The following is a 24,969-nucleotide window of genomic DNA, read 5'->3' on the forward strand; positions in this document are numbered from 1 at the left end:
AGGTTCGCCGGGGAGACCTCCTCGTGGTTTTGGGCCACTCGGACCGTGGGCATCGGGTGCAGAGTAGTGCAGACTTGTGGATTTGGCCAGAGTCTGTTGGTGAGCAAATCTGGTGCTCACGGGAGACAAAGTCTTGGTTTTGGAAGGCAGGACCTTCAGTTCTTGAGGGATGCTGGCTGCAGGACACACCGGGATTTTGCTAAAGCAGGTTTGAGGTGCGAACAGGCCGATAGGGCTGGGGCAAAAGCCAGTGGGCGTCCTCCTCTTCTTAGTTCAGCATGGCTTCTTCTGTCCTTCTTTTCTTCTGGTCGGTTCTTGTCTGAGGAGGCAAAGTTCAGGGTTGCCCCCAAGTAATAGATTTATGGGTGTTGCAGGAAAGTAAAGGTTGGGATGATTTCAAAGGAGAAGCACTCAGATATCCGGCTGACAGGAAGCAGCATGGGGATTTATACCGTATGAGTGACAAAGAAGGGGGTCTCCGGTATGCCACAGTTCGGCATCCAAACGGTTACATGTTTATGAAATACAAGCAGTGTGGTGAATACTGACCTTCGCCCTGAAGAGAAATTGCCAACATTCCAATGGCAATGAAACATATTGGCCCTCTAAGGAGTTAGAAGGCAACACAGTGTCTTTTAAAGTGAGCAACCCCACGGTAAGGAATAAAGAGGCAAAGCCAGTGGTGGTATAGCTCGTTTTCAATTCCAAATAATGTGGTCCTAAGTCACAGGTCCACCATATTTTGGGTCAGTACGGAGTTGCACTACGGAGTTGCACTAGTTCATTTTTATACACAATATATCATTTCAAAACAGATAAAATAGATAAAAAACAAAGTGGTTGCCCAGAATAAGAGCGTGCAAAGAAAAAGCGTGATCAGGAGTGTAAAACAAGTGAAAAGAAAGGAAAATTCACGATAGTGGACTGAAATTATTCACATTATTTAACAAACAATATCGGACATATGATTTGCCGTATTGAGAACCTGGCCAAACCTTTTTGAACTTTTTGCAATCAGAACATTTTTTCCATACAGACATACATGTCTTGAGGTTTGTATGTCTGTATGGAAAAAATGTTTTACACTCCTGATCACACTTTTTCTTTGCACGCTCTTATTCTGGGCAACCACTTTGTTTTTATCTATTTTGAAATGATATATTGTGTATAAAAATGAACTGCTAAAAAATGAAAAACAAGCTAATAAATTAAAAGTATTTTCTTTAACCGTGGTGTAGGTTTATCTCGTGGTACTAAACAACTTGAGTACAATAGAGCAGACCAGTTGTGGTTGCTCTATACACAAAAACTGTGGGTATTATAATTGATTTAGTCCATCAGCATAATTAATAGGTTTAGGACCATTGTTTTTCTATATCACTATATACCCAGGTCCTCACCTTATGGGTCACCCCATTTTCTTAATGGCCTCCTCCCAATAGGCTCTGTGGGTAACACGGACATCTCCCTTTTCCTGTGCAGCAGCATGCAGCCTCAGGCTCTCAAGAGTTGGACAGATCTGCGGTCTAAGGCACAACCCTTCCCTAGTGGGTCCCCCTGGGCCTAAGAGTTCAACCTTGTAAGGGTCAAGTTCCATGGGATCAGTTCCCTCTGGGGCTTCAAAGTCCTCTCACTGCGGAGAGGGGTCCTGACTTTATGGCTGTTCAGAAGCTTCTTACCTTTACTCTTGAAAGGTTGGGCCATTCTTTCAGGCTTCAACACTTCTTTTTCACTCTGCTTTTGGCTCTGTGCTCTAGTCTTGACACACACAATCTCAGGGATGTCCAGCATTGCTGCATGGGTTTTCAATTCTATCTCAGCCCGTGCTGAGGTCTCTAGGTCAATTCCAAGCAGACCGGAAGCTGGAGGCTTTGGAGAGATCCCTGCCTGTTTCAGGCCAGTACCCCCCCCCCCCCCCCCCCACCCCCGCGCAGCCCCCCTGTCTGTCACCATAGCCATGGCATGGTTAGTAGTAACACTGTCAGCGTTGGTGACTGAATAAGATTTCCCACTCAGGTATTACTCCGGGGAAACCAGTGTGTCTCTCACTATAGTGACACTGTATCCCTCAGGGCCTCTATTCTAAGTCCCATTGATCCTGAAGTATTGCAAATACTTCTTTAAGTTGGGAGGCCACACAGCTAAAGTGGCAAACTCAACTTCACCCTAAGTGACTAGAACCGCTTCAGTGTGAACCCTGGTTTGCTCTGGGAACACTGTTGATCCCATCTGGAGACTGACTACACCAGTAGTAGCTGGAGGACTAGGGGACTTCTTGCTAGGACAAGTAGCATCTCCAGTTAAGTGTCCCAATTTCTTACAATCGAAACACTAGGCCCTTAAGGGATCAAAGTTCTTCCCTTTGTATCTACCAGTGGTCTGTGAAGAGTTTTGGGACCCCACCCCCCATTGCAGGTTTTTGCAGCCCTTTTGAAGTCTCTGGCTTTTTATCTTTGGCGTTCTCACCCCCTTTCCCCTGGGGAGGTTTTGTAACCCCTTTCTTTTGGTCGCCCCCAGTGGCAGTTTTGGTTACCCTAGTCTTGACCCAGTGGTATGCCTTCTTTCCCAATTCCTAGGGAGAAATTAGACCTAGGTCCCCCAAATGTTGATGTAACGTTTCATTAGCGTAATTACTCAAAATATGCTCCTTCATAAACAAATTGTAATGCCCATTGAAATCAGGCACAATAATTCCAGTTAACCATCCATCTAGTGTTTAACTGAGTAGTCAACGAAGTCAATTCAAGACTGATTTTGGGTTTGGTAAACCCTCTCAATCTAATTCTATTTTCCTCAGTTGTGAGTCCAAAGCCCTCAGAGTATTCTTCATTAGGTCACTAGACCCAGCATCTGCCCCTGTAAGGGTCAGAAGTCTGTCCCTGCAGTTACCAGTGAACAGTTCCCGAAGGAGTAACCCACCAGTGTGACAAAGACAACTGTGGTCACAAGTTGACCATTTGAGAAACTAAAGCAAGAAGTTTTCTCTACTTAAAGTTCTAGCATTGATGGTATAGTGGGTATGCCTACATACACATCACCTATTGATCCTAAGTCCTAAATTGGATCACTCTCCATTTAGCTAAATAAAACTCATACTAAGGGCACACCCCAAAACAGCATTTAGAATATGTCCCTCTCCGTTTTAATCGTTTTCTAAGTACAGAGATCAATAAAAGTACTACTTTTGGGCTTTGCCACTTCTTTTAATAGTTATCACAAACCTCAGCTATTAATTCAAGGGAAAACATACTGCCAATACTTTAACTATTATAGCATGTTTGACAAAACTGACCACAACTCTCTTCCAATGGTAATGAAAATTAGCATTGGATGTATTTAAAAAAATGTCTATACAGAATGAGTCTGAAGTGTACAATCCATACTTAGTCGTCTCAGTTTATATTCTTAACAGCGTTGTGTATCCATCATTCGAACAATTTTCTGTTTTACTTACCATAACCTTGCTGCTGTCCAGGGTAGCCTTGCTGGTTTGGGTATTGCTGTGGGGGTGGGGCATACCCCTGCTGTTGTGGAGGTCCCTGATAGGTGTCCTGCTGCTGTGCATACTGCGCATTTCCTGTAAGACGAGTGGAGTACAGCATTAAAGAAATATTATTTTAAATGTCCTTTTTTGAGCCTAACAGCCAACATCAAAAGCACCCAAAAAAGAAATGGAGTCACAAACAATTAAACACAGAATGAACCAAAGGGAAACTCAAATTAAACACGAGAAACTGGCCAAAGCTGCATCAGAAGTCAACTGCGCAAGGCTGTAGTCTAGATTTGAGTATCCCTCCCGAATCAGCACTACATACACCAGAGCATCAGTCCTAAAAAAAGAGAGCTAAACGAATTAACAAAAAAGGAAACAAAAACACAGCTACGAAAGCACAGACCAGCTACACAAGATGAGCAAGCTGTTTCCTAAAGGCAGGCCGCATACAGTGAACCAATGGTGTTATGTTAATGGAGATTTTTAATTGAAGAAAATAATACTTAAATGTTTAGTTATTTTACTGTTAGAAATGTTGAAGTATATGCATTTGTATTGAGTTTTGTTTTTTTAGAAAGTTACGGTTGAATCCTATAAGAACTTCAGTAAAGAAATGTTTGAAAACAATTGTCTGGATGAATGTAAGGAGCTGTGCGGAGGCTTGTAAATGGGGTAAGGAAGGGGGCGTATGCAGGCATGTATGTATTCTGGCGTGTGAAGGTATATAGATACCTCCTTCGTAGTAGTGTGGTGAGGAATCCTCGTGAGGCCTATCGTAGCCTTGTTCAGGATACGACGGTTGCTGATAACCGTACTCACTATGACCTACATCAATTCGACAAGAAACAGGAAGAGACGTTAATGATCGGTGGAGTGAAAGTGCGACAGATTCACCATTTAACAGAAAGAAGAAATCAATTGGAAACACATTAAAAACGTCAAATTCAGCCCATGAAGACTAGTTTCGCATGTCTTTCAGCAACAAATGGGTTCTTCTCCCGCAATTAAAGAAAATAATCAAATGCTGATGGTATAATCTGCAAACATTACTTGATGTTACAAAGAAAACTGCTTTATTGCTCATAAAAATTCTATCAGAATGCCTTTCAGATGTAAATAAAATGATCTGAATTAGGACTGTACAAAGGAAGCAACTACGATATTTTGTCCAACACCTGTTCAAGAGATCTCTATCACTAAGGCAGGTTAACAGCAGTATATATAAAATGATCATGCAATAGTCGAGACACTATTTCTAGAACAGTGAATACAAAGAAACAGCTTCCAATTTAAACATTTATTGTCTGTATAAAACGATATCGCGAATTATGAATGAGCTGTCTCTAAGGGCACCCCAAAGGGAAGGGATTTCAGGTCAAGGGAGGACGTGAGTGAGGTACTTGTAAAAAACGATCTGCTATGCCAAGAAATGTTAGCTTTTCCTTGGCCTCTATTCAGGGCGATTAACAACGCCACCATTACAGTAGCGGACTATAACGCCACAGAACGTGCCTGAATTCTGCAAACAGCTCAACGCTACATGCAATCATAATGTAGTTTCATCGGTTTTGAATGGATAGTACAGGTTGATCGTAGCCTAAGTCATGTGTTTAACTTATGATTGTTTCCACGATTAGAATGCTGCTTTTAACTTCGACAAGATTTATTGTTGTTTCAGGTAGTTCAAAAAGTCGCAAAAAGGCCCAATACCCCAACTGATGCAGAGAAATTTCCTGGCTAACTAATCATTCCTGGGGAGCAAATTGAGCAGTCTTACAATAACACACAGCATTCGATCAGACTTGTTCCCTACATACAATATTTAGCACCCGCCCCAAAAATCAAACATTCCAGAGTGTCCACAAGGAGAGCACCTTGGCTTAAAGCTGTTCAGGTACACATAGTGCTAGGTATTCTGCTGTAGTGTTATGACTGTCGCTGGAGCCAGGCGCTTGGTAAAGATCCAAACGCTCCAACCGAGACCAAGGGGCAGTTAGTGTTTCTTTCCCACCATAAACGGAATCCTCTTGCAGTGTTCTCGGAGGACGGATATATAAATCCTGCAACCACCCGAGACACAGTGAAGAATTCTGAGCCTCTGCAGTGAGAGGAACTGGTTTACATCCTGCAGATTTAAGATGTGCCATAGCCCTCATCCCTTTTATATCCAAAGTAGGAGTAATAACTGGCCATTTATGCTGATGAAACCAGCTTGATAGGCCCCAAAAAAGGAGCATTCCCATTTGCTGCCATGTTGTTCAGATGCCAACAATAGAAGAGGTAGATTCAATGGTGGTGGCCACGGCAGATGTAGAACAGTCTTTCTACACCACTGAGGATACACAGGTTTCTTTGGCGCTCTAGGTCTATGCACTGTATTTTGAGAAAGCCTTCCCTCCACTAAAGGAGAGGGCAGCTCCTAAGAAGGTAACGAGGAGAGTGGCTTGTCTATGTGGGAAATCACTGGGACATGTAGGCCTCGGCTGGGGGAGAAGACTTGTTCTTCCATGGAAGCTCTCCCCTTTGCCTGCCGGCTCCTCTGAAGAAAGGGGGAATCAGGCCAGGTTTTGATGTGAAAGCACTCTCTGGACTTGAGACAGGAAAGCTTTTAATGGTTGAAAGAAGTGCTCTTCATAAGATTACTTTGATGGTTCGCAGTGATATGTCAGTGAGAGTGCTCATCTTACATTGTTGGTCAACTTCATCCATTGAGCGACCTATCAAGTTCTTCGGGTCAAAGGGAAAATCAATACATATTTTTTCTGGGCCTGCGCTTTCATGTAATAAAACTCAAGTCAATTCTGCTGACGCATGACCAAATCAGAGTTCCCAGTCTTCGGTACAGTGTTAAAGAAGTAACTAGATATCAGCTGCTTCTATCCGCAGCATCTTTTTACAGGTTAATCACAAACAAGTACTCTTCTTGAGCCTAGTCTGGCTGTAATGAGGTGTAATAGCCAAACTCACGTCAGAACCAAAGACAGTAGTTAGCCACAATGATGTTAGCAACTGCATGCCTAATGAAGCTAATCACTGGAATGGTTATTATTCCCCCTTAGGTTTACAGAGATTTTGCATCATAGTCCATGTGGGAGGCCATTACTTTGTCCTTCAGGTAAGCTGCTATAACCACCGCAGACTGACCTGGGGCATTCAAGACACAAGGACTGGACAGTTGTTGCAGGGCCTGCTTGAAAAACCTGGGGTATGAGGGTTAAGACATGCCTTAGCGTGGGAGCTACTGCAATAATGAAGGTAATGATCACTGGCCAATGGATAGCCTTGGCAAAAACTGCCTGGCAGCATCTGCTTAGGTGCAGGTCCTTGCAGTCACTGGCACGGTTTATGAGACACTGAAAAGGTTAAGGCAGCTTTCTAAAACAGCTCCACCTGTTTTAGGAGCCCTGCATCATCTGAGAGAATGTGACCTTCACTTGGCAGGGTTAGAGTGATCCAAATGGTGGTTGAAATGTGTAGAATGCGAACACTGGAATATGTGAGATGTCTAGTGTTGGTGTTCTCCAAGAACGAATCTTGATTCGAGAAATTTGCAGAGGGACTTGTGATGTTGGAGGATCAATCAATAGCAGATGTACAGGTTGAAGAATGGAAAGTTCTGGAAGACCCAATACCAATGTACGCAGAACCACTGGAAGTCTAAGATGGATAAAGCTTTACTCACTTACACCAGGTAAGCAATGGTGTTGGTCAGGCGAGGAATGCGTGGCTCAGAATTAAAAGTGCCTGGAAACCATCTTATCTTGAGCAGGCTGACCCATTCAGCTAAGCAAGAAAAATAAGACTTGCTTGGTGGCCAGCCTTTTGACGTTGAAATTAATTTCAATGTCAAATGTCTTGCTCCTTTTTATATCGACGTTCCTCTTATCAGCGAGTCGACCTTTCTTCGCAGAAATATACAAACAATATCAGTTATCAATATCAGCGATCTCAACATCGAGCCCAATCTGGAATTGTTTCTCCAGTCTAGGAATATATACTGGGACACCCTTGTACAAATGATCTGTGTAACTCAGAAACTTGGGGTACTAACAACACACAGTGGGGCCGTTATGAACAGCAACAACGTGTTGATTTGCAGCCTAGAAATCTGGCTAGAGGGTGAAAGAATTTTAACAAATATGAGACACTAGGTCTGTCAAAACAGGTCCAGTACAATCGGCCATACATTACAGAAGCTGTGGGGAATGGGACTGCCCACGTAAGGAGTTGCCCTTGTTATTGAGGATTGTCTGCGGCCAGGTGCCATTCATGGCATAAGAGAGGACACTGGCACCCCATTGGTCTCAAATCAAGGCAAATGAAAGGCTTACCAAATGTTAGGAGTCACTTTACTGCTCAAAGCATGATAAATCAGAGGTTCCTCATCAAGTGACTCCAGGCATGGTTGAGACAAATACATTAGAACCTGTTAAATGTAACTATTTAAGCATATCTATGGCACTTCGGGGGGGCAGAGCTTACCTGGTCTCAAGATGGCCACGATCTAACCGTGCTCAGCTAGCCATTGCAACAATCCGCAAGGAATCCTGTCATCTGAGCAGCAAAACACATACCTGCTACCGCCTTAAAGAGCACTTGTGGTGTGCTATCCATAGGTGTACCCATCGTGCCACTCCAATAAGCTGGAGGACTCGGAGGCAGAGCTGATGCACAGGGTCTGTCACAGCCCGGCAGTGAGGCCTAACACAGAGTGGCCTGCCATAGCCTGGTGACCCGAGACTTTGCTTGTACTTCGCAGCGGAGGAGGGAGACCACTTGGGCCGCTCGCCGGACTTTGGATCGGGCTCGACCAGCCCCCGCGGTGACTGTATTGAGCGCGGGCCTCAGGCCCGAGCAGCGAGCAGAGGCCTTGCATATCGGATGGGCGGCGGCCTGGAGTCCAGAACCCGTGGTGGTGTGGAGCGGGCATGACGCCCAGACGACGATCCACAGAGAGTATTGCACTTGGATCGCTGGCGGCCGGGCGGGATACCAGTGAGCGACCTGAGGGGTGTGGCGCGGCCGATCAGGATAGAGAGTGCTATCAACTGCAACCTATATGGAAACAGCGGTTTGAACCCTACAGCACTGGCACAGATGGCCAGGTACCGGGCCGAGGGGTACTAACAAAGCAAAGAAGGTCCAAGGATTCCAAGGCTAAACAACGCTTAGTAAGCTGGGTTTGTTTCACACCGGCGGATATACGCGGATATACGCGGTTCCGTTAGGACGTTCCGAGGAGCATTACGAAGAATACTGTTCTGCGAGTATTGAAACTCTTGTCTTTGGAAATTTGATAATATGAGAACAGTTGCATTACACGCTGCATTTATATAAATAGCCTAGAGAAAGCCCCGGCGCAACTCGCCAATAGGGGGCGAAACACGTGTCGGCTGTCCATGTTTCATAAACAAATAATAAAGATGTCAAATTGCAACTTGAAGTAGTCTTGTCCTCTATATGGAAATCTGAAAGAACGGATATTCATCCAAAAAAGTACAATTCTAATCTTTCACGGAGCACACACTCTCCTTTTCTCAAACCGGGCCGAGAGGTGGGGGCCCGGCGAGATGGCAGGAGACCAGTGAGTGTGAGCCCTAATTGCATTGCAGCAGCGAGAGGACACGGATGGATCGTGTAGACACATAGGGGGATCATTAAATGACGCTGTGATACCAGAGGGGAGTCTGTGGAACGCATCAATTCTCCATTTGGCCGCTACAAACTGCTGTGCTCTGCTGGCGGCCTATTGGTAGTCCTCACCCCCTCTGCTTGATCACCTATAGAGCCCCCGCCCGTCGACTTTAGCCAAATAAAAGACTCCCACTTGATATGGAGGCTTGACAAGAGGAGCAGGCAGAATGGTTTTGTGGCCCCCTAACTTACGTGGTCTGGAAACGGCGTGGCTGGGAGCAGTGCGGCTGCTGCGGTAGGGCTTGGCCTGAATACCATCATGGGCAAGGTAGACAAATTGCAGCCCAAGCTGCAGTTTGAGCAGCGCAAGGCGAGGCATAAGGAGACGGGCACTCACCAGACTCTTGAAAAGAAGAATGATTCTGCTGAGTAGGCTGCAGGTGACATTTGCTAAATCCTACCAGCGATGCAGAAAAGCCTGACCACCACATATGGCAAAATTGAATCGCTAGCCTATTGCATGGATCGTATGACTGAGTGCATTGATAAACACACTGAGCGCCTGGAAATGGCGTAGAGACAAGTGTTGGAATGTTGAGTGTCGAATTTAGATACCTATATAGGTTTCCCTGATTTATGCCCTTATATAGGCACAATTCATATTGGCCTTATTTAGGCATAGAAATCCATCCCTTATTCAGGCATTTCCATGCTAACCAAATACAGGCATGGCCTCCTACATCCATGAACATCTATTCCTTAGAGCACAGCTTTCAAAACTTTTCATGTTGGTGACACACTTTTTGGGAGATGCATCATTTTGGGACACAGTAAGGCAGTGGAGCGTAGCGAGCGATCCAAAACCACCTAAGGGGAGTTCAGGAGGGGGGGGGGGGGGGGGGGGGGGGGGGAGGGGGGGGGGGGAGGTGGCTCTCCCTCTCTTTCTCCAACTGTCTCCCTCCCTCTGTCGCCCTCCCTCTGTCGCCCTCTCCCTCCCTCAATCTGTCTCCCTCCCTCCCTCAATCTGTCTCCCTCCCTCCCTCAATCTGTCTCCCTCCCTCCCTCAACCTGTCTCCCTCCCTCCCTCAACCTGTCTCCCTCCCTCCCTCAATCTGTCTCCCTCCCTCCCTCAATCTGTCTCCCTCCCTCCCTCAATCTGTCTCCCTCCCTCCCTCCCTCCGTATCCCTCCCTCCCTCCTTTCGTCTCCCTCCCTCCTTTCGTCTCCCTCCCTCCTTTCGTCTCCCTCCCTCCCTCCGTATCCCTTCTTCCGGCTCCGCCCCTTCTTCCGGCTCCGCCCCTCCTTCCGGCTCCGCCCCTCCTTCCGGCTCCGCCTGCCTCTCTCCGCCTGCCTCTCTCCGCCTGCCTCTCTCCGCCTGCCTCTCTCCGCCTGCCTCTCTCCGCCTGCCTCTCTCTGCCTGCCTCTCTCTGCCTGCCTCTCTCTGCCTGCCTCTCTCTGCCTCCCACTGTCCCCCTCCCACTGTCCCCCTCCCACTGTCCCCCTCCCACTGTCCCCCTCCCACTGTCTCCCACCCTCTGCCGGTCACACTCTGTCACCTCACCCCAGCTTCCCAGGCACACACACAGCCGCACCACCCAAGTACTTTGCAGGTCTTTAAAAGACCATTTACTAGTTAATGAGACTTTGTTATGAATCGCCCGGCCCCCATATAGCAGAGTGTCTTAGAGTCTGCGCTGCTGCGGCGGACTCCAAGACACTCTTTCATAGGAATGCCTCTTAATTAGCAGCAATTATGTGCTAAGTGCCTTAATACTGGTGTCATTCCGCGCCACACCCACCATTTGCAGGCGACAGAGTACTGTGTCGGGACACACAGTTTGGAAAGCTCTGCCTTAGGGGTTCATTCATGACGTTACTCTGCCCGACTTTTACATCAATACTGGCATTCCATAACACCTTCAAGGTATAAATATACCTTCACTTAACATGGCAAGTCACAGCTGTATAATTGAACGGCTCGCCACGGCAAGTTCGGAAGGAAGTACAGTCCCCGCCTATACGCACTGACCAGATGCTGCCATCCTCCTCTCAGAGAATCCAGCTCCAGTGTTTCTGACTCCCCTTGAGGGGTGTTAGAAATGGAGATCCGTAAAGAGATTCCAACCTCTCTCATTCTAAGGTATGGAGCAGACTAGAACCTAGAGGGATTTTTGGCAAATCTTGGCAACACCAATCCTAACTATAGTTAAACTAGACTATAAAAAACCAGCACCTACTTCTTACCACGTACTACACTTAGGTTATGTACACTGGTATAGAACTAGCTAGAAGCCCCAGACGAGTATTCACATTTTAGCCTGTGTTATTTATGTATGTATTTTTATGAATGTCAGCTACAAACCATGCTATTGCAGTATTATTTTATCTTACTGCTAACGCTGTACACGTTATATTTCGCATTTTGTCTTACGATTGTAGCAATTCATATCTCTTGCACAAGAGATAAGTGTTCAATAAGGATAATGCTACTTACCAGTATGCATCTGTTCTTGGCATGTAGAGCTGCAGAGTTACACACTGTGCATAGATCGCCACCTAGTGTTGGGCCCGGATGTTTGCAGTTTGTTGTTGTCCTGAAAAGTTCTTTGAAAGTCACGAGATAGGCGACTCCTCCTTTGGACCACATTGCGCATGGGCGTCGGCTCCATCCTCAGATTGCTTTCTGCCAATAGGGAAATGATGGAGATTTGCAAGAAAAGGAAGGATGGCCATGTAAGCTGTATCTAATTAAGATAATACTGGAACAGACAAGGGTAGCCGAGGAGGCGGGTGGGTGTGTGTAACTCTGCAGTTCTACATGCCAAGAACAGATGCATACTGGTAAGTAGCATTTTCCGTTCGAGGCATATGAGCTGCAGATTACACACTGTGCATAGATTGTATAGCAGTACCCACTCTTAGCGGCGACCACCCCTATCTGTTGCAGTAGTTTGAAATAATGTTTTGAGAACAGCCTGGCCCACATTAGCTTGTTGTTTGGTTTGCACATCCACACAATAGTGTTTTGTGAAGGTGTGCGGTGTAGACCATGTAGCTGCTCTGCCGATGTCATCTAGGGAAATGTTCCCTAAAAATGCCATTGAAGCCCCTATTTTCCTTGTAGAGTGGGCTTTAGGAGGAACAGCTAACATACTTTTAGCTTTGTGGTAACAAATCTGTAAGTATTTGACAATCCATCTAGGTGTCCCAGATTTTGAAATGGGATTACTCTTATGTGGTGGTGAGAAAGACACAAAAAGTTGCTTGGTCTTACGAAAGGGTTGTGTTCTCTTGATGCAGTATAGCAATGCTCTTTTGACTTCTAGGGTATGAAGAGCTCTTTCTGCTTCTGTGTGTGGCTGCGAGAAGAAAACTGGCAGTTCCACAGACTAATTGAGGTGGAAGGAAGAAATGACTTTGGGCAGGAATTTTGGATTAGTACAGAGAACTACTGTATTATGATGCATTTGCAAGAAGGGTTCTTGAATGGTTAGTGCTTGTAGTTCACTAACTCTCCTCAGAGAAGTAATAGCTACTAGGAACGCAACCTTCCATGTTAAAAATTGTAGTTCACATTTATGTAAGGGTTCGAAGGGAGGTCCCATTAGCCGTGTGAGAACAATGTTTAAATTCCACACAGGTGAAGGTGGTACTCTGGGAGCAATTATTCTCTTAAGGCCTTCCATAAAGGCTTTAATAGCAGGCACTCTGAACAGAGATAGATGATGTCTGTTTTGCAGATATGCTGCTGATGCAGTCTAATAGACGTGTAGGCTAAGTTAAATCTTTGGAGGTGTAGTAAGTATCCTATGATGTGTTGAATAGACACGTCTAGGGGATTAATATTGTTGTTGTGACAATATATTACAAAGCGTTTCCACTTAGTTGCATAAAATGCTCTAGTGGTTGGACGTCTAGCTTCTTTTATGACATTCATGCAGTCTGGAGGAAGTTTAAGATATCCAAATTCTAGGATTTCAGGAGCTAGATCGCAAGGTTGAGCCAAGCTTGGTCCAGGTGCCTGATCTCTCCATGGTTCTATGTTAAAAGGTGTGGAGACAGGTATAGTTTTTGGTGCGGTACTACAGACAGTTGTAGCAGTGTGGTGTACCACGGTTGTCTGGCCCACGTTGAAGCAACTAGGATGAGGGTCAGAGAATGCTGCTGTAGTTTGCGTACTACTAGTGGCATGAGTGGTAGAGGTGGAAAAGCGTATGCAAATTTGTTTGACCAGTTCATCCATATCGCATTGCCTTAGGACAGTGGGTGTGGATATCTGGCAGCGAAGCTTGGGCATTTGGCGTTTTAGTGGGTGGCAAAGAGGTCTATCTGAGGTTGTCCCCACATCTGAAAGAATGGTTAAAGAACTTGCGGATGAAGTTCCCACTCGTGGATCTGTTGTGTCTGACGACTTAACAGATCTGCTATGGTATATTGTACCCCTGGGACATGCTTGGCTAAGAGGAATATGTTTCGAGGTATAGCCCACCGCCATATGTTTTGTGCTAGATGAGAGAGTTGCAGGGAGGGTGTTCCGCCCTGTTTCTGTATGTAATATGTGGCTGTCATGTTGTCCGTGCGGACTAACACAGCTTTGTTTGATACTTGCTGTTGGAAAGCTTTTAGTGCTAGGAATATAGCTATTAACTCCAGATGATTGATGTGGAGTAACTTTTGTTGCGGTGTCCACCTGCCTTGCATGGTGTGTTGCAGTAGGTGGGCCCCCCAGCCGGAGAGCAATGCGTCCGTTGTCAAGATTATCTGAGGAACTGGCTCTAGGAACGGTCACCCCTTGGAAAGGTTTTTGGTGTTCCGCCACTGCAGAGAGCGATGAGTCCAACCGTCTACCAAAACTAGGTCTGTTAATTGACTTTGAGCCTGGTTCCATTGACGTGATAGGTACTCTTGTAGAGGACGCATTTGAAGTCTTGCATGGGGGACTATGAAAATGCAAGAGGCCATCATCCCTATGAACTGCATGAACACTCGTGCTGAAAGGGAGTGCTGTGGCTGAAACTTTGTGAGAAGAGTTTGCATGCTGGCTATCCTTGTTGGAGTGGGATAAGCTAGTGCTGTTGAGGTGTTTATTGTGGCACCGAGGTACTGTTGTACTTTGGATGGTTGCAGATGAGATCTGGTGTGGTTTATTGTGAACCCCAAGTTGTGGAACAGTTGGATCGTGGTAGGAGTGTGTTCCACACACTGGTTGTAAGAGCTGGCTTTTATGAGCCAGTCTTCGAGGTACGGGGAGACATGGATGTGCTGTCTTCGTAAATGTACTGCCACTACTGCTAGGCACTTAGTGAATACTCTTGGTGCTCTTGTGACTCCGAATGGGAGTACTTTGAATTGATAGTGCTGCCCGTCTATTACAAATCTGAGATACTTCCTGTGAGCTTTGGGAATGTGGAAGTATGCATCCTTGAGATCTAGAGTAGCAAGGAAGTTGTTTTGTAACAGGAGAGGAAGGACTTGTTGGAGTGTGACCATGTGAAAATGGTCTGACTGTATGTATATATTTAGCGGTCTGAGGTCTACAATAGACCTTCGAGAGCCATCCTTCTTTGGGATAAGAAAGTATAGGGAGTAAACCCCCTTGTTTTGTTGGTGCAGAGGAACTGGTTCTATTGCACTTTTTTCTAGCAAAACAGTGATCGTTGTTCTTGTGACATTGGACGCTGTTTGGGTGGTATGTTTGGGGAGGTAGGTGTTACTTCTAGACAGTAACCTGACTGAATAATTTGTCGCACCCACCTGTCTGATGTGATGGTGGTCCAGGCAGGAAGGAAGGAATTGTTGCAGTCTTCCCCCACAGGAGTGGAATGTTGGGGGGAAGGGGAGGAAAGTCATTGGGTAGGGTTGGAGGCAGAGCGGGAGTTTATGGTTTTGCCTCTGCCTTTGTTGTTGTTACCCCTGTAACCCCCTCTCTGGTAGCCCCTAGTGAATGTGGATTGGCTAGGGGTCTTGTAGGAAGTGGAGGGGCTTTCGTCAGAGTAGCCTCTTGCGTTGCCTCTATATGATGAGCGACGAAAAGAACATCTGGGAGCTTGCAGCTGCAAGGCTCCCATAGATTTTGCTGTCTGTGTCTTTTTTCATTTTCTCTAAAGACACATCGACATTAGGGCCAAATAAATGTGTCTCAAATGGCTGATTGAGGATGGAATTTTGTACGTTAGGTTTAAAACCTGAAATACGTAGCCATGCAGGTCTACGCAAAAGGGTACTGGTATGGATTGCCCTTGAGGCAGTATCTGCAGCATCTAGGGCACAACAAATGTAAGTATTAGTAATATTTTTACCTTCTTGTATGAGTTCATTGGCCCTCTTTTTATACGTGTCTGGTAGATGCTGCATTATGGACTCCAGTTCATCATAATGTGTCCTGTCATTTCTTGCCAACAACGCTTGAGTATTGGCAATGCGCCATATGTTAGCTGCCTGTGCCGCCGGGCGCTTACCAGAGGCGTCAAGGAGTTTAGATTCCTTATCTGGTGGTGAGGCCTCACCTGATGTCTGTGAATTAGCATATTTACGTGCATTGGATACTACTAAAGAATCTAATGGTGCTAGACCTCTAATGTAAACTTGATCTGTAAGGGCAGCTTTGTATTTTTTCTCAATGCGAGAATTGAGGACCCGAGCCCTGACAGGATCTATAAATACCCCTGTTGCGTGTTTAATGACCCCTTTAAGCATTGGCAAAATGTCAGTGGACCTTTGTGTATTATCAAAAGTGTCCAATAGGAAATCTTCCTCCACAGTATCGGTGTGCAAATCAACCCCATGGTACTGGGTAGCTCTCTGGACTAGTAGGTTAAAACCTATAGTGTCCTCTGGTGGTGAAGGCCTGGAAGGCTATACATCGTCTTGGGGAACGTAAGGCACATCAGGGGTGTTATAATCATCCCATGGTTTAGGTGACTGAGGGGGACTATTGGTCCCTACTGGGTCATGTGCACCCCCACTGTGTCATCAGAGTCTATCTACATCATCATCTGGATTAGTGGATGGTGTAGGCGAATGATGTGGTGGAGGAGGTGTAGGAGGAGGAACAGTATGGGGAGGTGGTGGAGAAGGGACCCTTAATGGAGAGGTTGCAATGTCTCTCTTCTTTGGAGGAGGAGGAGGTGCAGGCGCCTCTAGTGGTCCCTTCTTGGAGCGAAGAGCTAGTTGGCCATTCTTAGGATCCTTTACGAGTGTGTTTTGAGAAGGATCTGGTGTAAAAAGCTCTTCTGTGTAGGGCAGATCCTTCGGCATAGAAGTTTTCGGTTCCGGAGGTTTTATCGGCACCGGCTCGGTAGCTGGTCTAGAGTCTTTTGGTTTAGAAGTATGACCTTTCTAAATGTCTTTTACCGGAACGTGTTTTTTCGGTTCCGGGATTTTTTTCGGCTCCGAAGCGTGAGAGTCGGGACCTTTAGGCGGTTTTTTACTCGGCTCCGAGTGCTGTTTTGGCATCGATGAGCCGGTGCCAGTCTTAGGCGCCGAGTGCTTAGGTGTTGGAGCAGCGGTCGGCGTGGTTGAGGAAGATGGCTTCTTTTCGGTGTCGGTATGGGATCGGCACCGGGAATAGGCTGACTCGAGCCCGAGCCGCCTGAAGGCTTAATAGGCTTCTTGGCAGTGCCCAAAGGCAGGGCGAGAGAAGCAGTCTCTTGGTGTGCACCCGGGCCCGAAGGTGAGGGTGTGACTGAAGCCATTTTTGAGGGTGTCGAGGAAGGGTTGGGGTCGACGGTCTTACTTACGACATGTTGACCTGGAGTGATGTCCGCGACTTCTGAGTCTTCGGCATCAGAGGAGCTGGCACTTTCTTCGGCCCGCTGGTGTTCTGGCACGTCAACGCCTTCTTCAAAGATGTCGTCGGGAATCGACGCTGACGGGCAAGCCATTGTTCTTCGAGCTCGTCGGTCCCGAATCGTCTTTTTGGAGCGTAAAGAGGCACAAGCGGAACAGTCTTTGGCCTCGTGCTCCAGTGAGAGGCAAAGGTTGCACACCTCATGTAGATCTGTGTGGGGAAACTTCCGGGCCCAACACTAGGTGGCGATCTATGCACAGTGTCTAATCTGCTACTCATATGCCTCGAACACCCTTTTTATTGAAACGCCAGTCTACCTATTTCTGTGTAGAAAGGAAGCATGCACGATTGACGGAGTGAAACTGTTATCTATTGTTTCCACTATTCTGAGACTCTTCCGATTCTAAGGGAAACAAAGTTATCATGTTTATGCAGTTGTCAGAAACTAATCCCTTCTTGTTTATTCGAGAAGTTTCTAGTGACCTCTGAGGTAGCTGGCACACACAAGTAATTATGTTTAATGTACTCGATAGAGGCATACTGACCTAAGTCCTATTCCAAAACTATAGTGTATATTATTCCAATGCACAGAGCCTATCAGGGATATAGTAATTACACTACAGGAAGTAGAAGAGGCTCAGTCGGAGACAGATAATGCCCAGAAGCAGATGGGGAGGCTCCTTAGCACGCTATAGGACAAGGCAGAGGACTTGGAGGATAGATCAAGCAGATGTAATATCCGCATCACGGGCCTTCTGGAATCCACTGCCATGGGCAACATGGAGGTGTTTGTTGAGAAGCTTCTGGTAACACTCCTGGGCCGTGATTCTTTTTCTACTATGTTTGTGGTCGAGCGCGCCCATCGTTCCCTGGGCACCAGGCCCCCACCAGGAGCTCCGCCGCAACCAGTAATTGCTAAATTACTGAATTATAGGGATAGGGACACTGCACTGAGGCAGGCCAGAGAGAAACGTGATCTCCAGTTTGAGGGCTCCTCGATATCGCTTTTCCCAGACTTTATCATGAGGGTGCAGGAGGTTCGACAGCAGTTTGCTCCTCTGAAACTGCAGCTATGAGTGCACAAGTTGGAGTATGCAATGTTGTACCCGGCCTGATTAAGGGTCACAATGGATGGTAAATCAAAGATCTTTACGGATCCTAAGACCCTACGGAAGGCCCTGAAGGAGTAAACCAAAACCGAAGTGGGGAGAAGAGATTCGGAGAGGCTGGCCGGGGCAACTGGTGGCGACCTGTAAGAGCAAGACTAACATGGTGACTCTCTGGTACCTTTTCATTTCTCAGAAGGGGTGTGTTAAATAGGGACTGGACTTCGTAGCTCACTGAAGGGGACATGTGGATGCCTGTTGCCCAGAACTCAAGGAGATATAGCTGCATGCATGTTTGGGGCTGCGGTCAGTCCTGATGGGGGCTGATATAGAGTTATCATAATCGCCATTGTCTGTCGCTGATACACCCCGGTCTGGCCGGTAGCTATAGAAGATAGTGGCAGAGGGCTACCTCCAGTTCTTATGGGTCCAGCTAATTGTTATTTGATGGATGTATATATTATGAACAGATGGCAATGTCTTAATTTAATCTCTGCGGGGTTCTCGTTAGCGAGCTGGTAACATCCACCCCTGTGTGTTACCCACTGTATGGCGCAATGCTGGAAATGTTCTTTGATTGAAGCAATCATTTTTTTTCAATCATTTTCTAATACGGGGGAGGGAGGAATTTTGTCTATGCCAAGTTTGGGAATGCCTAGAGTGGGAAGCTATAATGTTTTGTTTTGTGATCACAATGTGTATATGGTACCCAAATATTTGGCGAGCGATTTACCAGTGCAGGACAGGGTGTTGGGGAAACATGGTTGATATATACAGAACAAACTCTGTCATGGCAACTTGCATTGGCGCAAAGACAGGGCAGTAGAGTACGGTTCCTAACATGGAACGTCGGGGGCCTAAAGGAATTTAGGAAAATGTGAAAAGTGATTGCTTATCTTACCAGACATGAGATTGATATTGCTCTCTTGCAGGAAACCCATTTGCCCCCAGACACAAAATGTTAATGCACAGACGATTGCATGGGCCTTTCGAAGCGACAGGGTTCACACCACATGCCAGGGGGGTGCTCACTGGGTCAACCCTAGATCAGGGCTAACGTTGGAAGCAATCGAGACAGACCCTGGGGGCCGGTTTGTCATTTCTGGATGCAGAGGGTGGGGAACGGCTCTGCTTATCGCTAATATTTATGGACTTGACTATGATAATGCACAATTTTATCAAGATTAGCTAGAGTGGCTGCATAGGGACACCACATTGTCACAAATTTGAGGGGGGGTGACTTTAACTGTGTGCTAGATCTGGCATTGGACCGCTCCGGGGGCCCTGCTCGGCGCCCTTTGGCTGCTGCCAGAGCCATCTCAGATTCAGCGGTTCAGCATGACATGCTGGACGTCTGGCATATGCGCTCTCCGGGGAGGGAGGTTTCACCCACTACTCAGCCCTGCATGGCCTCCACACCAGAATCTACGACTGGTTTATCTCTAGATGGATTAGTTACTTACCTGTAATCCTAGTTCTCTTCCAGGGGTATCCTCATCAAAGTCATAAGCATTAGAATATTCCCGCCCATGTGCGGGACCCCGGAAACACTATTATATGTACCCCACATATATATACATATATATATAAAAATAATATATATATAAAAAACAAGCAATAGCAGCCAAATCACATTAGAGCTGAAATATGCTGTGAAGAATTTCCACCATACATGAATAATAAGCATTAGAAACATGAGAAACAACACCAAAGATTGTTTAGAAATTGTTTTAATGCTCAGAAAGCAGTAGAAATTCTCATAACTCACTGGAAGCATAGGAAGCTCCCAGGCTGCATTGCAAACACACAGTCTAAGAAGACTGAAAAGCTAACCTGTAGCTGAATAGCAAAAAACTGACACTGTGCCTTTAAGGCACTCATGACCCCCTGTATCCCATCATGCCCCAGGGGTGACAGTTAGGTCAGTTGTTCTTTTCGGAGACTGAAAAACAAACCCAATAACAAATAGGTTAACAATATCTCCTTAATAAAGAGTATCCTTTGCCCGGGGAGGGGGGAGGGTTGCTTATGACTTTGATGAGGATACCCCTGGAAGAGAACTAGGATTACAGGTAAGTAACTAATCCTTCTCTTCCAGGGGATCCTCATCAATAGTCATAAGCATTAGAATAGAATAGCGAGCCTCTCCTCATCCCTGCGGGCAAAGGAATGATAAGACAGTAATCTCATCAATAAGCCTGAGTAGACAACAGACTACCCAAACAGATTCCTCAAGGAGGCTTGCCCTACTTGAGTATCGGTCCTGGAATCAGATTCGAGGCAGTAATGCCTCGTAAAGGTATGCACTGATTTCCAGGTTGCAGCCTTGCATATTTCCGACATGGGAACGTCATGCAAGAAAGCCACTGTAGCCGCCTTCCCTCTAGTGGAATGCGCTTTTGGAGACATCAACAAAGGTTTGCCTGCTAGTTGATAGGCCAACTTAATGCAAGAGACAATCCACCTGGAAATGGACCTCTTTGCTGCTGGAAAGCCAGTTCTCATTGCACCATAGTTCACAAACAGTTGGTCCGTTTTCCTAATCCCTTTAGTCTTTTCCAAATAAAACTTAAGCACTCTTTTAAGATCTAAGGAGTGAAGTGACCGCTCGGCCGGGGTCGTAGGATTTGGAAAAAAGGAAGGGAGGGAAATAGACTGATTTATATGAAAATCAGAGATGACCTTAGGCAAGAATGATGGGTGAGCCCTTAGGACTACTCTGTTATGGTGGAATACAGTACAAGGTTCCTTTGCACAGAGCGCTTGTATCTCACTGACTCTGCGCGCAGAGGTAATTGCCACCAAAAAAGCAGCCTTCCAAGAGAGATGTTGTAAGGAAGCCTTGTGGATGGGCTCGAAAGGTGGAGACATTAACCTTGATAGAACTAGGTTTAATTCCCACGGAGGAGAAGGATTTCGCACAGGGGGATACACTTTCTTCAATCCCTGGAGGAAATCCTTGACCACTGGAACCTGAAAGAAAGACACCTGGTCAGGTGACTCTGTTGGCCACAATAGCTGATAAATGCACTCTAATGGAAGCGTACTTTAAACCAGCTGTTGCGAGGGAAAGGAGGTATGGTAAGATGACGTCCTCCTACCCCTTAATCGGATCCAAATGATGATCCCTACACCACAAGTAAAACCTTTTCCACTTGAAGGCATAGGATGCTCTCGTGGACGGTCTCTTAGACTCCTTTAAAATGTTCATGCATTCTGGAGGCAGGTTCAGATGTCCGTATTACAGGACCTCAGGAGCCATGCTGTTAGGTTCAATGATGGGAGGTTGAGATGCATTATCCTCCCGTTCATTTTGCTCAACAGGTCCGGTCTGCAAGGGAGTCTGCAGATGTAGAAGGTCTGGATACCACCACTGCCGAGGCCAGTCTGGAGCAATCAGGATCATTTCCATGTTCGTCCTGAGGAGCTTGGAAACCACTCTCGGAATCAGAGCCAGGGGAGGAAACGCGTATGCGAACATCCCTGCCCAATCCAACAGAAGAGCGTTCCCCTGCGTCCCTGGCCTGTGGAACCTGGACGCGAAGGCGTGGCACTTGGTGTTTTCGTCGTCTGCGAACAAGTCTATGGATGGACGTCCCCAGCAACGAAAAAGCTCTTCTACTACCTCGTCGCTTAGCACCCAGTCTGGCTGATCTTCGAAGTGCCTGCTGAGTGCGTCTGCTTTGACGTTCAACTCGCCCGGAAGATGCACCGCCACTACTGTGAGACCTCGAGCGAGAAGCCAATGCCATATTGCCTGAGCCTCTCGAGACAGTGGGCGAGATTTTGTGCCTCCTTGCTTATTCAGATAGAACATGGTTGTCGTATTGTCCGTCTGAACCAGGACTGAGTTGGATGTGATCGCTGGCAGGAAAGCTTTGAGAGCCAGGAATACCGCTCTGAGTTCCAGCATGTTGATGTGGTATGTCTGCTCCTGCGCAGACCACTGGCCTTGAATCTGAAGCGGACCCATGTGTGCGCCCCAGCCTTGCAGGGAGGCATCTGTCACTATAGATTGGGACGGAATGGGTTGGTGAAAAGGCACTCCCACCATCACATTGTGTCTCCGAGTCCACCATCTGATGGACTCTTTCGTCGCCTGGGAAAGATGGATTTGGTCCTCCCAACGTCCTGTTGCCTGGTCCCACTGATCCTCCAGAGCTTGTTGTAGAGGACGCATTTTCAGCCTGGCGTTTGGGATGAGAAAGTTGCAGGACGCCATGGAACCCAGTAGAGACGCTACTTGTCGTGCTGTTGGAGGCCGAGACTCTAGCAGAATCCCACATTTCTGGTTCATGGAAGAAAGTCTCTCCTCCGAAGGAAACGCTTTTCCCACGCTTGTGTCCAGAACGGAGCCTAGGTAGTGGATGGATTGCGTAGGCCGCTGGACTGACTTCTCCAGGTTCACATGGAGGCCGAGCCTGTGAAGCTGGTGCAGGCACAGTTGCAGATCTTGCGTTACCCGCACCGGAGATGGACCCTTTAGGAGCCAGTCGTCCAGGTATGGGTAAATGAAGAGACCCTTCTTGTGAAGAAAAGCCGCCACCACTGCCATGCATTTGGTGAAGACTCGTGGTGCGGACTTGAGACCGAAGGGTAACACCTTGTACTGGTAGTGTTTGTTTCCCACAACAAACCTTAGGTACTTGCGATGTTGTTGCGCAATCGGGATGTGAAAGTACGCATCTTGCAGATCCACCGAACACATCCAATCTCCGGCTTGCAGATGAGGACATATCTGGTGAAGCGCTAACATGCGGAACTTTTCCTTGATGATAACCTTGTTTAGGAGTCGTAGGTCGAGTATGGGTCTGAACTTGTCCTCCTGATCTTTTTTGGGGACAAGGAAATATCTGGAGTAAACTCCTTTTCCTCTTAGAGCGAGAGGAACTTCCTCTATCGCTCTTTTTTGCAGCAGGATTTTTACCTCTCGTCGGAGCAAGCTTAGTTGGTGAGGGCAAGAGCTCTTCGGAGGGACGCTCTTTGGAAGAGCACGAAAACGTATCCTGTATCCATTGCGCAGTATATTTAGCACCCACTGATCTCTTGTGATGCTGACCCACTCTGCCAGGTGTTGTGAAGCACTTCCTCCCACTGGAGTGGGCAACGGCGCCAGAGGAAGCCACTGTTCAGGCCTTTCCTCCTCTCGTGGTGTTGGAGGACTGTTGGTGACCTCCCCTTCCTCTGCTGGGCTTGCACGAAACTGGGGTTTCCCTTGAGTTTTGTTTTGGGACCACTGAGGGGTTTGAACCCTCTGTTGAGCCCCTCTCCCCCTGTTGGTCTTGAAGCGGCGCTTGAATTCCTTTTTCTTCTCCAAGCCCACCGCCTTCACCGTGTCCAGCTCAGTCTTCATTCGGGTCATCTCTTCGTCCGCATGTTCACCGAAGAGAGCGGAACCCGAAAAGGGAAGATTTAGAATCCGATGCTGAGCATCCGGTTTTAGACCTGTAAGGCGCAACCAGGCCGATCTTCTGGCACAAACTCCATGGGAATAGGAATGAGCCGAAAGCACCGCCCCATCCGCGGCCGTGCTTATCATCTGGTTTGCCACCAGACACCCCTCCGTAACAGTTTCTTTAAAGTCCTGCTGGTCCTCTTTCGGTAGCTTGGCTTTGAATCTTTCCATCGAGTCCCATAAGGCTCTGTCATACCGACCCAGGAGCGCAGCTGCACTGGCGACCTTAAGAGTGGAAGCAGCAGAGTTGCAAACCTTCCGACCCCAGGAGTCTTGGGTTTTGCTGTCCTTATCTGGCGGAACTGAAGAGGAACCAGCAACCGCATATGTCTTCCTCGCCGCTGCCACGATGACAGAGTCTGCTGGAGGGTCAGATTTCACAAACACCGGGTCAGAAGCCGCCGGTTTGTACTTCTTCTGAATGCGGGCCGGGACTGCTCTGATTGCTGCTGGGGTTAGGAAAACCTCCTTGACAGGGTCCATAATCCCCGGAACCAAAGGCAGCAGAGGTCTGGAGATGGCCTTCTTGTGTAAGGTTTCAAAAATGACTGTCGTTACTTGAGGGACAGACATTTCGATGTTCAGTTTAAGCGCACCTCTTTGCAGTACATCCAGATACGTGCCAATATCATCCACTGGGGAGGACCTGGACGTTGGACTGTCCGTCAAAGTCGGGGAGTAGTCCCTTTTGGACGATCTGGTAGAAGAGGTTGAGGAAGTAGACGGAGTACGTCTATGTCTATGGTGAGTACTAAGTCTTCGCTCCCGCGACCTCCTTGAATGCTCCTCCCGTCTAGGAGAGCGAGATCTGATCCGATCTCTTGTCCGATGTTCCCTTCTAGGAGATCGGGATGCCCTGGGGGATCTGGCTGGCGATCGCACGGGAGATCTGCCCCGAGGAGACCGAGACCTTTTCCGACCTTCCAGTCTAGGTTCCCTTGTAGGAGATCGAGACCTTCTCCGACCTTCCAGTCTAGGTTCCCTTGTAGGAGAACGGGATCTTCTTGGCGCTTTGGTGGGTAGCGTCACAGGGGATGTGCGCCTGGGAGGGCTACGCTTGTCCATCTCCTCCACCAGGCCTTGGAGAGGAGACCTGTGGTCTGGGCTGGCATATTCCTGCATACGCTTGGTAGGCCCAGCGTCTCGCCAATGGTCCAAGGATCTGTACCATCTAGGTGACCGCCTGATGCGCCCCGCCGAAGGATCTGGACGACGCTCACGAGTTCTGTGTACAGGGCTTCTGGACCTTGAATGCTCAGTAGAGGAGCCAGAGGACCGATAAGATGAATGGTGAGAAGCAGATTCTGTCACCATGATCGTATCCGAGTGTCTCGACGTCGAGCGTTCTTTTCTCGCAGTCGAACGCCTTCGAGTTGGAGGATCAAACAATCTCGACCTCGAATGTCCATGAGAGGTTCTGTAGTCTCTCGACGTCGAGCGGCGATGAGTAGCCGTCGACGGAGCCCTCTGCTTCGACGTCGAACGGCGGTGTC

At 47.4% G+C, this 24,969-nt stretch overlaps 1 protein-coding gene across 3 annotated transcripts in view; it reads right to left on the reverse strand.

Moving 5' to 3' along the window:
* SS18 (SS18 subunit of BAF chromatin remodeling complex) overlaps positions 1–24,969 on the reverse strand; it is a 359,812-nt gene that overhangs the window by 54,559 nt on the left and 280,284 nt on the right. For 2 of the 3 annotated variants that reach the window (XM_086965659.1, XM_086965658.1), the window contains one exon: positions 3,455–3,577. In XM_086965659.1, the coding sequence (XP_086821785.1) occupies positions 3,455–3,577 (123 nt within the window). Of the gene's footprint in view, positions 1–3,454; positions 3,578–4,225; positions 4,319–24,969 lie in introns of all 3 variants that reach the window. The other variant, XM_086965657.1, reaches the window with a different exon arrangement.

The sequence above is a fragment of the Lissotriton vulgaris genome, chromosome 4_1, assembly GCF_964263255.1.
Source record: "Lissotriton vulgaris chromosome 4_1, aLisVul1.2, whole genome shotgun sequence".
NCBI lineage: Eukaryota > Metazoa > Chordata > Amphibia > Caudata > Salamandridae > Lissotriton > Lissotriton vulgaris.